The sequence below is a fragment of the Mizuhopecten yessoensis genome, unplaced genomic scaffold (assembly GCF_002113885.1).
Source record: "Mizuhopecten yessoensis strain PY_sf001 unplaced genomic scaffold, ASM211388v2 scaffold5573, whole genome shotgun sequence".
Classification (NCBI taxonomy): domain Eukaryota; kingdom Metazoa; phylum Mollusca; class Bivalvia; order Pectinida; family Pectinidae; genus Mizuhopecten; species Mizuhopecten yessoensis.
In genome coordinates, this window is record NW_018406116.1 from 7,259 (window position 1) to 22,399 (window position 15,141).

The 15,141-nt window shown below is 35.6% G+C and overlaps 1 protein-coding gene across 1 annotated transcript; it reads right to left on the reverse strand.

Moving 5' to 3' along the window:
• Window positions 1-2,394: 2,394 nt before the first annotated feature.
• Window positions 2,395-3,145, reverse strand: LOC110450970. The gene is made up of 2 exons (XM_021498784.1): window positions 2,828-3,145; window positions 2,395-2,705 (listed from the first exon to the last, which is right to left on the reverse strand). Exons 1-2 carry the CDS (start codon window positions 3,143-3,145, stop codon window positions 2,472-2,474), a joined length of 552 nt encoding a protein of 183 aa, XP_021354459.1. The 3' UTR covers window positions 2,395-2,471.
• Window positions 3,146-15,141: the final 11,996 nt, after the last annotated feature.

Sequence of the window (15,141 nt, forward strand, 5' to 3'; positions counted from 1 at the left end):
AATCGTCGAAATATATATGTTAGGTGTGACAACTTAGTGCGCATGCACAATGTGGAGGTGGTACTTAGATTTTGAATGACAGCCATTTCCGCTTGTGTTGTTTGTTAGGTAACGTCTTTATGAACTGAGAAGGTTTGGATTCTACATACATTTTTCCACCCCGTTGCCCCTTTGTTTTCCTCATGCTTCCCTTACATCTTGTGCAGAGTTTTCCATCGTTTCAATTGTATCACTAGTTTTCGAAGCTGTTTTGTNTATTAAAAAGTTTTAAAAAACCTCCATAGCTGTGAGATGCTATCCTCTGTAAGAATATCTGTAAAATGATGATTCGGCCGCATGTACTCAAATTTTATAATTCACGATGCATTCTTTATAGCTGTGTCGATGTAAGAATTTATTCGTCGTAAATAATTCCACTGACAATTCCTCTGATTGAAGCTTTACCATTTATGAATTGTCTGAGGTCGATGCGTAGTTGACCTCGGTAACGGCATACAGTGACGAAATATTCATCTGGCAGAGGATATTGTTTGGCATGGCTGCATTATGTTAATATCAGCTGAATGGATGGCATTATTTTGGGTTGGAGGTATAGACACAATCTTGATGCAGTCACTAGTCGAATTTAAACATTTTGTAGGACCATGGTAAGCGATGTAGTGGTTAATGCTAATAAGACCACCACCCCTGTCCATTTCAATATGTTGATGTGTATCCAGTATCTTCCATAGGCCGATTCCAGACTGGAAGCTATACTAGGCGTTTTTCTAAATTCTCCAGTCTCACAAGAATAGGTTCTAGAGATCAGGGTGCAGACACGGTCGTTCTACGAATTTTCACGGTTTAATCGATTTACAACTTTTTTTTATGAAAATACAGCACCGTGTCCTCACCTGGCAAAATATGTGAGCGAAGTGGTGGCATCTCCGTCAGTTTGCCGTCTATATCCACTTCGGTTCTGGTTGGTGATACGTCTATGAGTAAATATGAATATTTTTTTGCTATTGCTAATTGATATGACTCTCTAAAGTAAGCTTGTTGTCTAGGAAATATTTGTCTTCCTAATGTTTCTATCTGCATTCGATCTCTGTAATTTTTAAATATAACGAAATACTGCGTGTTTAAACTTAACGTACACATGACTTTACCTTTCTGAAAAACATTCTGAACTAGAAATATCACAGTAAAATTTTGGTGGTGTGATTTCACGCAAAACATATTTATGAGATGTTGACTATCTACACCTTCTACCATACAATCGTCTATAACCAATAATTTATGTCCATCGATTTCACCCCATTCATCGAATTGATCTTCGTTTGGTAATCCCTGGTGGAACGTAATTTCATTCACATTTTTCCTTAAGTCATCAAACATGGGTTGCCACGTATCGTAACATACAATGATTGTCTTTGGTATCTTGCTAAACATACCATTAGCATGTTCCGATATTTTCTTTGTCAGGAAGGTTTTACCGGAACCAGAACCTCCACATACCATTATACGACACGGTGATTGAAATTTGACGAGACTTTTTCCGACATACCATTCCATGATGCTTAACTGAATGATGATACAACAACAAATAGTTCAGTTTTATGTTTTATTCTCTACCGGAATACATGTACAATACATCATCGATACTACTTAACAAGAGGCCCATGGGCCTTTACGGTCACCTGAGTCCTACAGTATTTATTTTTGTTGTTGAAATATGTACCAATTTGAGTAAAAAATAGTTAAGTATAATGTTAACTTTGTCAGGACCATGATTCGATCATTCCTATCAAAGTTTCAGTTCAATCAGCCAAGTAGAACTTTACTTTAAGTTTGAAATAGTTTTTCAAAATGGCGGCCACGGTGGCCATATTGGATTTCTGAATGACCCGAAAAATAACAACACTTTGTCAGGACCATGAGCTGATTATTCCTAGACCGATTTTCAGTGAGATCGGCCTATTAGAACTTGTTTTCAAGTTTGAAATAGGTATTTACAAAATAGCGGCCATGGCAACCAAATTGAATTTCTGATTGACCCGCAAAATAACAACACTTTGTCAGGACCATGAGTCGATCATTCCTACCGACTTTCAGTTCAATCGGCCCAGCAGAACTTTACTTAAAGTTTGAAATAGGTATTTTCAAAATGGCGGCCATGGTGGCCAAATTGGATTTCTGATTGACCTGAAAAATAACAGCACTTTATCAGGACCATGAGTCGATCATTCCTACCAACTTTCAGTTCAATCTGCCCAGCAGAACTTGACTTTAAGTTTGAAATAGTTTTTCAAAATGGCGGCCGTGGCGGCCATATTGGATTTCTGATCGACCCGAAAAATAACAACAATTTGTCAGGACCATCAGGCGATCATTCCTACCAACTTTCAGTTGAATCGGCCCAGCAGAATATGAAACTTACTTTAAAATCAATAATAGATTTTATTCATTGTCCTTCGGGTATATCGACAAGTTCATTGTTCAATCGGAAGAATACACGATATGGCATCTTCACTCATGCAAAATCTTCCCAAATGTTTGAAGGTTGAGAAAATTTGAATATATGCCTGTTGTTGAGCTTGGCGAGGTTGAATTGACACGTCTTGTTGAAGCGGAACCTGCTGGAGGGTTTGAGCTGGCATGGCTTGTTGAAACGGAACTTGTTGTTGAGGTTGGCTTTGTGTCTGGTAGTTGATTTGACCCGGAATCTAAAAAAAAAACCATGAGAAAAAAAATATAATCAATTTTCCACGTTACAATGTTGGCTAAATGAAAAAAATTCAAACTAAAAAACAAAGATGACATAAATCTAAAAAATAATACAACATACCTGAGGCAGCAAATGAAGCTTTCCTTGCAGGTCGGTCTTGAGGCTGCAAATGTCTTCGTATTCTTCCCATGAGATGCTTATCGATTTTTCCCTAGAGTTAATGTGAACATAGAGTCCATTGTTTCCCTCAAAGCGGTTGGTTGTTACTTTCAATCTCTGCGATAATTGGGTGACAAGTTTAGGTTTTCCGTTAGCATTATGCAAATCTACCTGTCCATAGAAATTGGAGTAGCCATCTTCTGAAAAGGTATCGATGCAGATCTTTAAGTGGATATGTTCTAACACTAATCTTGCAGGTATATTTATATGTTTTGTCATTATTTAATGTGGGCGCATCATCAGCCAATGAAAATGCATGTATCATATGATTGGCTGGTTTGAGATTATACCGTATCCAACCAGATCGAAACACTTGGGAACATATGCAGAACGAAAAGAAACTGCGCAGAACATATGGAAGTACGGTTGTGTTCTTAATTTTAAACCACAATTATTCTCCGACCACAAGTTTCCACATAAAATACACACATTGATAAAACCACAAGGACTTCCTCTGTGTGAGAAGTTCAGATATGTAGCAATTTGATTATATCGACCTAGCCTTAACGACCATCTTCTGTCGTAAACATATTCCGTCAGACTTGATGGTGCCAGTTTCCGCTTAAAATAGGGATATTGCGGTTAACTAATAAAAAATTAAAACCACAAGAATTTCCTGTTCGTGTCTTCAAAACTCTCACGTAGTAGAATTTCAAGTACATCAACCTACATGTGTTCCCTTAACGACCATCCTCTACCGCAAACATAGGATGTTGTGGTTGGCTTAATATAAAGGTAAAACCGCAAAAACATATATCCAATCGTTTATCATACATTAAAGGCTGTTCCCAAATGAGAAAAATACGCAATAATATCCCATCTGTCAGACTTGATGGTGTCAGTTTATGTTTAAAATACGGACGCTGTGGTTACTTTAATATTAAGCCAAAACCACAAGAATTTCCTGTTCGTATTTTTAAAGCTTTCATCTTTCAGAGTTTTAAGCTTGTCAACCCACCCATAATGACCATTCTCCGCCGTTAAATAAACGAGCTACCACAAAAAAAGGTGACAATTTAATCTTTGTACGTATAGTATATTTAAAACAGATGCGAATACCAGCAACTGCGAAAAAAATAACTTTTAACATGAAAAAATTAATATCTTAAAAGGCTTTAATTTGGACACCGCGGTCACCTTAATGTTAAAACGACGTGATTTTTTTTTCGTCATCATACTTAGTTCCTACATATTGAAGTTATTAACAACTGAAAAAAACTTTGAGCCCATGACATCTGAAAATTTCATATCTTAAAAGGCTTTAATATGGACACTGCGGTCACCTTAATGTTAAAACCACATGATTTTTTTTTTCGTCATCATACTTAGTTCATACATATTGAAGTTATTTGAGGTAAAATGAATTTGATATAAGGTCGACAGAGTTATTGTTCTTTTATTTTTGGTTTATCAACAATTGCATTTATCATTTATTATTTTAAGTATAGCACTATAGTTATATTGTCGTATATGAAGAGTGTTTCCTTTCCGGGTATTTTCATCTTTTGCGGCATTTCTAATAACCTACAGAGGTGTTCCGAATGTATCAGAGTCTGTCAAAATGGCGGTAACACACTTGCTCGCATTTGCAGTGACACTTCTTATACCACCTCTCATTATGGCAGAATGCGTTGATGTACCGTTCAGGTATGCGTGCTCCTCGGATGAGGATATATCACCAGACATATTTACTTGTACTTTGGATAGGGAGTGGCTGGTGGGTCCCCCAAAGACATTCACCCTCTGTTGTGGACCGATGGTGGAACAGCCGCATATCATTATCAAAGGGTGGAGGAAAGGTGACCGCCTTCGGGGAGGTTGTATAACCTGCTCGATAAGAATTTTTCCCTTGGAGGCAGTGACCTGCGATCATGTGGATGGATTTGTACTTAATTGTGTAAGTGTTTACCATTCTTAGTTAGAAACGTGCAGTATTAATTACGTTCACTCAGTAATAATTCACTTAGTATTTAATCATAATATCACGTGACCAATATATTACTTGTGGTGGGATGAAGCTTAACTAATAGCAGAAAATCTTAAAGTGTGAACAATGTTTGCTTTATTATATTTATCTTTGCAACTATTAAACATATCAGTAGCATTTTCAATTATATAATTTAGGACAGCCCTCCTGAACCTGAGAGAACCAATCCCACTACATATACACAATCAACTAACAGTTTTCTGCGGTCCAGTTCAGAGGCAGCATCCAGCAGTATTCTGCAGTCCAGTTCAGCGGCAACATCGCACAGTATGTCAACCCAGGACCAGGAGCCATCTATGTGGGATGTGATTTTTTCGACAGGTAAATAGGTTAATTACTTTAATAATGATGATCGATAATGATTATCATTTCAGATATGATAATTTTAATCGATCAGCAATTGGTTATGGAGAATTTTTTCTTGAATTCAAGAATGGTGGAGAATTTCCCAACGTACAGGTCATACTCCCTCGTGATGTCATATTGTATCATCTTGTTGTTAATCAATCATTTTACCTCTAATTTGGTATAATTACGTTCAACCACTTTATTTACAATATTTTGATCAAACCAGATGATTTGAACATTAATTAATCAATTTATTTAACCACCTATGCCATTGATGCTAACCTTTATGTTTAAAAATCTGGAAATTATATTTTATTTTGACTTAAGGATAGCCCCACTTGACACTTAGAACTTTGGTTATTTCCATAATTCCTACATTGATCCCAAGTGTGTGTGGTGCAAGCAGACTCAGATATATGCATACATTTTTATTGTAGTATTAAATGTTACATATTAATATGAATTTCAGCATCCTTGATCTGCGGAAGCGGATTATCCATCCTGCTTCTATTACTTAGAAACTATCTGAAACAGAGATGTGTAAGGAAGTATGGAGATGACATAATGAACATGACTACAACTACTACTGATAATTCAAACTATTCTTATATATATATATATAAAGGCGGAAGTATACAGAATCTTTATCAATTGTTAAACTCTAGAAATGTAATTATAACTATACTATTTGATGCATGTTTTCATTCAAACTATGGCTGGATTTACTGTATATAATATACATAAGGCGACTTCTGTAGGATGAAACATGTACATATTGTGAGTGTTCTTTTACAGCATCAGGTGCAGGCTTGATCGAACAGGTACAGGTTAATGTTGAGGATGCAGAGGAAGATGTAGAGAAGCATGAAGATGATGATGCAGAGGAAGATGTAGAGGATGATGAAGTAGAGATTAACGAATTGAGAAGACCACACCTGCGGTCAGATGGGTCTGTGCACTGAGATGAATTCATATGTTGGACTTGCTTTTATATACTTTCTGGTCATGTTTTTTAACCATATATTATAGTATGAGTATGTGGCAGAGTTTTGTTGTAGTTCATTCCAATCAGGGGGTCTTTTTAGGGGTGGGGTAATGTTTATGATTATTTTTGGGTTGGTTTTTGATATATGTATATACATGTTGTTATAATACACACAAAAATCCGGTGGGGATATATTTACAATCAGGGGACTTTTTTTTTAGGGTGGGGTCAGTTTATAATTATTTATGGGATAGTTTTTGATGTATGTTCTTATTAAAAATACTCTGGGGATGTATTTACAATCAGGGGACCTTTTTTAGGGTTGGGGTAAAGTTTATGATTATTTATGAGTTTTTTTATATATGTTATTGATAAAAATACTCTGGGGATATATTTACAATCAGGGGACCTTTTTTAGGGTTGGGGTAAAGTTTGTGATTATTTATGGGGTGGGTTTTGTTATTTACATGTTTTGCTGATCACGGGTTGTACATTTTTCATTGTTATAAGTTTGAGATTATTTTAGAAGATACATTAAAATGATGGGGAATTTTTTTATATGGGGAGGGGTAAAGTTTATGATTATCTATGGGGTGGGTTTTGTTATATACATGTTGTGGATGCATTCCAATCATGGGGGACTTTTTTTACTTGGGGAACTTTTTTTATATGGGAAGGGGTAAAGTTTATGATTATTTATGGGGTGGGTTTATACATTATTTTTTTTTATCAATATACTCGGTAAGTTTACAATATGTTGTATATTTTGATTAAAAACCGATTTATTTTACATGGTTCTTTTGTACTTTTTTAAGTTACATGTTTAAATAATAAGGATGTGTGAAGCAGTTGCCTTGGATCAATCATTATATGCTGACATTTGAATAAGTGTGCAAAACATAACTGTACTCATTCTTTAGTTGTATAAATCTAAGACTTATAACAGGTAGTCCAATTATGTGAACAAGATTGTCTCAAATGCTTGCTGACACTTCTGACTGACCTTCAGCAGTACATTTCATCTTCACTGAGCAGAGCAATATCTTCTTTCTACAATTGACAGTCTACATCAAATGTTAGGTTTAGATAACCGAAATTTTGATTCATATTTTTTTTCATTTTGATTCATATATTTTTTCATATGTAGCAATGTTCTAGCGGTAGTGGTTATAATTTCAACTTTAGCACTTCCGACACGCTGGGACCGTCATACAAGTCCGTTTCTGTGTTGTCATCATCACTATCGCAGTCATCACTGCTATTACTCCTGGCCCTTTTGTTTCTCGGACGGAGAATCGATGTTCCAAGATTGATCTGAATGGACAGATCTCCTTTGTCGTCTGTGTCGATACATGTAGAATATCTTCCTTCAATGCCGGAAACATGTTCTCTCTCTATGGAGTATTCAAATCTATCCTTTGTCCCTACATGGAAAACATTATCCAACTCTACGTTGTGGTCGTGGCTGTCGTCTCTGACGCACAGGATAATACTCTCAAAGCACTGTTCCGCCCTTCTTCCATGTTCTATCTTATACTCAGTAATGAATTTGATCTCAGCAACGTTGAACACTCTTATTTTGAGTGTGAAGTATAATTTCATTTCATCATCTTCACAAATTTTTGAGAATCTGAATGAACTTTTCGGTTCAATACAGATTTGATGTGCCATATCTACAGCAAGAAAAGAAGAAAACAAGAGACCCAAGAGGGCCTGTATCGCTCACCTGAATATTTAAGCAGTCATTGCAAAATATTCTCATTAAATATTATATTGCGCTAAAAACATTTCCCTCGCAAACTTTGTTGGCTCCACCTGTTGAAACTACCAGCAAAATATTATTATAAGATTCTATGCTTTTTTATTCTTCTTCAGAAGTTGCTTGACATATTTTTCCCTGTGATCTTGTAAGTAGGTCAATGTCATTTTCCTTCCCAAATTGGTTAGCTCTATTCCAAAAAGCTACCAGCCAGATCTTATGAATCCATTCCTTTTAGTTCTCAAGAACAAATCCATTAAAATGTTTTTGACCTCTAAAGTAGGTTGAGGGCATTTTCATTTGCAAACTTTGGTCAGCTCTATCCCATTTTATGCCTTTAAAGTTCTTCAGAAGAAGTCGTTTAAAGTGTTTGACATATCTGCCTCATGTGACCTTAAAAGAAGGTCAAGGTCATTTTCATTTTCAAACTTTGTTCGGCTCTTTCCTAGGAAGCTACAAGCCAAATAGAGATTCTATACCTTTCAGTTCTTCAGAAGAAGGCATTTTAAGCTTTTGACATATATGACACCTGTGACCTTGAAAGTAGGTCAAACTAGTTTTCATTCTCAAACTTTGTTGGGCTCTATCCGTAGGAAGCCACCAGCCAAATATAAATATTATATATCTTTCAGTTCTTCAGAAGAAGTCATTTTAAGCTTTTGACATATTTGACCTCTGTGACCTTGAAAACAGGTCAAGGTCATTTTCATTCTCAAACTTTGTAGCGCTCCTACCAACGAAGCTTTCAGCCAAATATCATGACTCTAGGCCTGTCCGTTCTTCAGAAGAAGTTGTTTAAAGGAAAAGTTGATGGACGAGGACGGACGGACGACGGACGGCGCACCACGGCATAAGCTCACTTCACTTCGTGCCAGGTGAGCTAAAAATCAATAACTGAGCGTTCTATAATAACAAAAATGGTATGTTGATATCTAATAATTACTGATTATTCGCTTAAACCGCTTTGTTTATCAGAAAAAGCGACTAATATAGCATTCAAAAGACTAATATTGCCTTCTTCAGTGTCCTTCCCTTTTCGATTTATTCTCCTAGTGTTTCATTCTCAACTTTTATACGTTTTTTAATTCACATCGTAGGTGGAATGGTATGTTTATGGATTGTATTTGTCTTCAGTATGCCATATTTTAGGAAGTCATATAGCATCATGAAATTGTTTGAGTTGGAAGCTTACTCATTGAAAAAAACTTATAGTCATATTTGGTGCTTGACTCGGTTTGGCTAATCTTAGATACCCATATTTGGTATTGGCCTAGTTTGCTCGAACATACTGTAACAGTTCTCTTGAATATCGACACGATTTACATTGCAATTATGTGTACAAACGCGATATGGCTTGCATGTGCATGTTATAACTTGTCACAAAATCTAGATTTAATGTTGCAAGTATGCAGTAGACTGTATTTTGAATTTTATTTATTTCGTTTATTATGTAATGCACACATGGTTTTATATATCATAGCTAATATATATATATATTAGCTATGTGTATAGACACCTGTAACAACTGTATGTACCCTGAGGCAAAACCCGGACCAGGTGAGTATATGTTCTTGTACATTGTAAATGTCGTTGTGCTGTGCCGGTTCTGTCCAGTTCTGTCCTGTGTTGGTCATGTGCACCTGTCTAAAACCTGTTTGTCCTTATTGTCTATTTATAAAGTTAATTCTGTTGGATAGTTTGTAGGTGTGTCTGTATGTTGTAATTTTATTGGTCCTGGGGTGATAAGTGTAGGGATAATATTCTGGGTATTTGCCGCCAAAAAATNTTTAAATTATTGATAGTGCTAGTTTTTATTTTAAAAGCATTTATATGATTAAATGAAGTCTATTTGGTTAAAAGTAAATTTCATTGTGCTTACACTGAAACTTGTGATAAACTTGAATATTACTATTGTTACAATTCGTTAATTTGATTTTTTAGAGATTTATACTGAATAGAATAAGAGAACCTGTGTTTGTGATAGCCTCCATTCCATAGATGGGGTATGCGTGTTCATGTTAAACTGTGTGTTCATATTATGCGTATTTTTGTAAAACACGTATTTTTCGTATAAAGTATCTTTAATTTTGATTCTAAGTAAATCTGAAATTGATAAAATAATTATTATAAATTTCATTTATAATTAGAAGTTAATTTCCATTTTGCTATAAAAAGTAATTACTAAATAAGTGGTTAAATGTATGTTACATAAGTGTAAAGTAAGTCTTTGTTACAGTTACAAAGATAGAGGAATAGATATGTATTGTTCTGTGATATTTTTTTATGTATAATGTCTAAGAAGTATTTGTATGTGTATTTGTAGGGTCCAGACAAAAGTCTGGCCTAAGGGTCACTGGATCGAGGAATAAATTTGAAACGAACCCAGATGTGACTTGTTTTGTTTGCCACCCTCAAAGAGGAAAATGAGTCTGTTACAAGTATGCATTGGAAGCGATCATTTCTGTGTTAATGATAAATAAACACAGTTTGCCCGCATACGCCTCTCAAGCGTAGCATGACTGCGTTAGGGGTATAGCTTTTTATGGGGGAGTGTTGTATAAAAAAAACGATTCATCTAGGTGTAGGGTACTCGAGCATAGCAAATTATGGGAGGTGAATGGAGTGGGGCTACTCGAGCATTATAAGTTTAGGGAGCATATAACTGTAGTATGTATGACGTAAAAAAGTTGAGCAGGGTGCAGGTTACTCGAGCGAGGTATGAATTTTGTATAAAAAACGTACGTACTTCCAATACTTTACATCTGACGTCTAACATGGCCTTGCGAGAGTACCTTTGGGTTGAAGAGTGCGAGATATGCACAGAAGAAAAATGGGATTCCTTTTTCATTAACTGTCCTAAGTGTGTCCGCTGTCTGTGTGAAACCGGATGGACCTGTAATAAGGCTGTCAATATTGACTACTGAAAGAAACCGTCCGGGGCCTATCCCACATCCTGCTCCTGTACTGGGGAACCATTGGCCGTTTGTCAAAGAACGAAACATTGGAGTGACTACTCAAACAATGTTCTTCTGAAACCTTTACATGTTTTTCTGAAACCTTTACATGCTAAAATCTTTACAAGCTAAACATTTTCGAACACTGGAATTTTATTGATGCTATGGATACACCTTAACTCGGCCAGAATGAATATTCTGATGGTCTCAAGCCCACTTAACGAGGAGAGGGGTGTTTATCAAGTGACGAAGGTTGGACGAAAGTTGGGCGAAAGGGCAAATAGGGACGAAAGGGACGAAAAGGGACGAAAATCGGACGAAAGGGGACGAAAGGGACGAATTGGGACCCTTAAAATGCATTTACTATCTTGATATGATTTCTTTCTTTTTTTTAATGTTGAGCACAGATTTGTGTTTTACTGTGAATAACATCATTAATTGATGTCCTAAATGAAAATTATGTAGCGTTGAGTGCATAATTAAATTATGTGATCTCATGTGGACACCTGTTTTTCTACTGCATGTGGCTAAAAACTAAGGCGAGTGGTTTCCCTTGTTCCATATCAGTTTCAGTTGAAAACCGGTTTTTGTTCCCTCCCCTGACTATAGTCAGAACGAGGCCCACCATTACATGAAGATCACAGAACAAAGCTAGCTTCAGCATCAATCCAATCAAACTTTTTTTTTTTCAACGACCAGAATTGTCTTTGAGAGCTAGGATTGGATGCACATTCCTACGGTTTATCTACGCCGTGTTTCGTTCACAGTCCGTTCAGAACGAGAGGTCGATATTGATTTTTACGGGGAGTCATGTGACCTTTTTTCAGCCAATAAAAATTTGTGAAAAATATCCTTTTATAATAAATGATTTTATTTATGATTTATAAAGTGTTATACGCTCTTGATAAAATATGAAATAAAATAAAAACATTAATTATTATTTACTTTTTAAGCAAGTACTATAGTATGTTACTTTTGATTATTTTAACAGATTTTATTTCTGATAAATAGACATTTCTCATTTTGAGGTAGACCTATAGGTAGCACGGGGCGTGAAGACGGGCACCGCGACCAGTAAAACCAGGGATTGTCTCAAAATCACTTTCCGTTCTGTACGGGCTCACCTCCATGTTAAAATAACAATAAGAACTTTCTCTTGACAATCTCTATTAAACATTTTCAGACAGACATCAGATATTGTCGAATAAGGAAAAAGGAGGATGGATTTAAGATTAATAGAAAATACCACAAAAACTTCACAGATTTCAAACGCTCATTTAAATTTTTAATTAAACCTGTTTAAATGAATGTACTAATGAAAGACGAAATCTTGTTTTCGAATAGCTTTCATAAAGCTAAGGCATATTCGAAAGTTTATTACTAACGTAAAGGGGAACATTTACATTTTCTTTCCCTGAACTGGTGTATCCACGGTTGTACCATAGGGGGAGACGGGGTATGATATCTACAATAGTTGAAATTTGTCCGACACATGCCATTTGGCGTCTCCATAGGAAACCATTATGAAATAAACATGTATTGCAACCAACTACCAATGTTTCTTTTACTTTACAGATGCACAAGTGCAACCAAAATGGAACTTTGTGATCATGACGTATATACCACCACAAGTGAGAATGCTTTAATAGATAGTATCTGCGCCTGTATTAAAAAAATATAGGCTTGATGAGAGATGATATGAGATTATCAACTATTGTCAATGATTTAGAACAATATTTACCAAGACTTATGATGGCATTACAAAGGATTTAGGGATTCATTTGGACCCTATTGTCACATTAAGAATCAGTCACATCAAAGGAACTGCTGGACAGGGAAGTGGATTGTTTCTATACATAAAAACATTATTCTGTAAAGAATGCTTGTTTTTGTTTGTTTGTTTGATTTTGTTTAACGTCCTATTAACAGCTAAGGTCATTTAAGGACGGCCTCCCCTGTGTGCAAGATGCATGCGTGTAGTGTATGTGTGTGTATTTTGGGAGGCTGCGATATGTTCGTGTTTGTCTNGATTTAGAACAATATTTACCAAGACTTTATTTTAATGATGGCATTACAAAGGATTTAGGGATTCATTTGGACCCTATTGTCACATTAAGAATCAGTCACATCAAAGGAACTGCTGGACAGGGAAGTGGATTGTTTCTATACATAAAAACATTATTCTGTAAAGAATGCCAGTCATCAATGGAAAATAAAAAGATAGTTCTGCGAAGACTATGTGAGCATGTGTATGGGCCGGGATGGTATCGGATAATAGATGTGTGTAAGTATGAATATGCAGTACATTTGTATTTGAATATCATATCGATCGTGTTTTTTTCCTAAGATGCCTCCAAAGGACGGACGACGGACGACGACGGACGAAAAGCGATTAGAATAGGTCACTTGAGCAAAGCTCAGGTGACCTAAAAAAATGTCCATGGTTTAGTATTCCATATACTCAGATATTTAACATACAGCGTCTTTGGAACATTGTTTGTCAATTAAATCATTTTCTTTTGTTTTATAGTAATAAAGCCTAGATGAGAGATGATATGAGATTATCAACTATTGTCAATGATTTAGAACAATATTTACCAAGACTTTATTTTAATGATGGCATTACAAAGGATTTAGGGATTCATTTGGACCCTATTGTCACATTAAGAATCAGTCACATCAAAGGAACTGCTGGACAGGGAAGTGGATTGTTTCTACACATAAAAACATTATTCTGTAAAGAATGTCAGTCATCAATGGAAAATAAAAAGATACATTGTTTGTCAATTAAATCATTTTCTGTTGTTTTATAGTAATAAAGCCTACCATGTATATTTATGCTTTTGCGGCTTATATTTGCTTTTTACATTATATGTTACATTATTATCCTGTTATCCAACTGGTTGTCAGTTTCTGTACATATTACTATAACAAGTATGATCAACATTATCAGGTAACTTGTTCATTTCAGCAAATTTGTGTCAGCAACGGGTTATTTTCAAGAAATCAAGCATAATTCATTATATTCATCTATCCTGATTTGCTTACAGATTACTGACTGAATTAATTTAATACTCAAATTAGTAGTATTTTGATCAAATTTGGTCAGTACAGAGACTTTGATTTAAATATGGCTAATCAGTGTGTCTACATTTGGAATATTAAAATATTTAATCTTTTCCGAAGGACTTAAAAGGAAATAGGAAAGTGGTAGAAAGTACAAGCCAACTCCATCTTATCGGAAAGTTCCAAATGCTTTCAATATTTTTTGCAAGGACCAGAGTGCAGGTAGGTTCCTTTAAAGTCAAAGGATATAATAAAAATGTACACAAGGAACACAAGGATTAAAACAATTCTTTATAAGTATTTTTCCTATGAATATTTTCAAATTTCCAGTTCCATAGATGAAATATTTGTAGTACAGTATAATATTTAATGATAATATTGTGCTGTGAATGCTTTATATTCAGGTGATCGATACAGGCCCTCTGGGCCTTTTGTTTTATACTGAGTGAAATATACATCTTTATGATTTCTTTTTTTAATGTTGAGCACAGATTTGTTTTTTTTACTGTGAATAACATCATTAATTGCTATCCTGAATGAAAACTATGTAGCGTAGAGTGCATAATTAAATTGATTTGATATCATGTGGACACCGTGTTTTTCTACTGCATGTGGCTAAAATCTAAGGCGAGTTGTTTCCCTTGTTCCATATCAGTTTCAGTTGAAAACCGGTTTATCTACGCCGTGTTTCGTGGAGCTCACAGTCCGTTCAGGGGTTAGTAATCGACTATTTTGAAGTTTAACATTCAGGTTTTTTTTGTTCTGTACTGTGCGTGCCATATTGGATGTTTACAAACATTGGGCCTGTTTCATCTAAGTGCAGCGACGTTTGCCCCCCAACTAAGGGGGTTTACGATGGATGCCAAATATCATGTCGTATTATTAGGCAGCATTTATATTAGGCGCCTGGGTGAGCACATGAAAACATTCTCGGAAGATAGGAATTTGAGACTTGGTAGCGATTATGACGTCATTATTCGGGCCAGGGGTTGTGTCAACATACAACAAGAGGCCCATGGGCCTTAACGGTCACCTGAGTCCTACAGTATTTATTTTTGTTGTTGAAATATGTACCAATTTAAGTAAAAAATAGTTAAGTATAATGTTAACTTAACT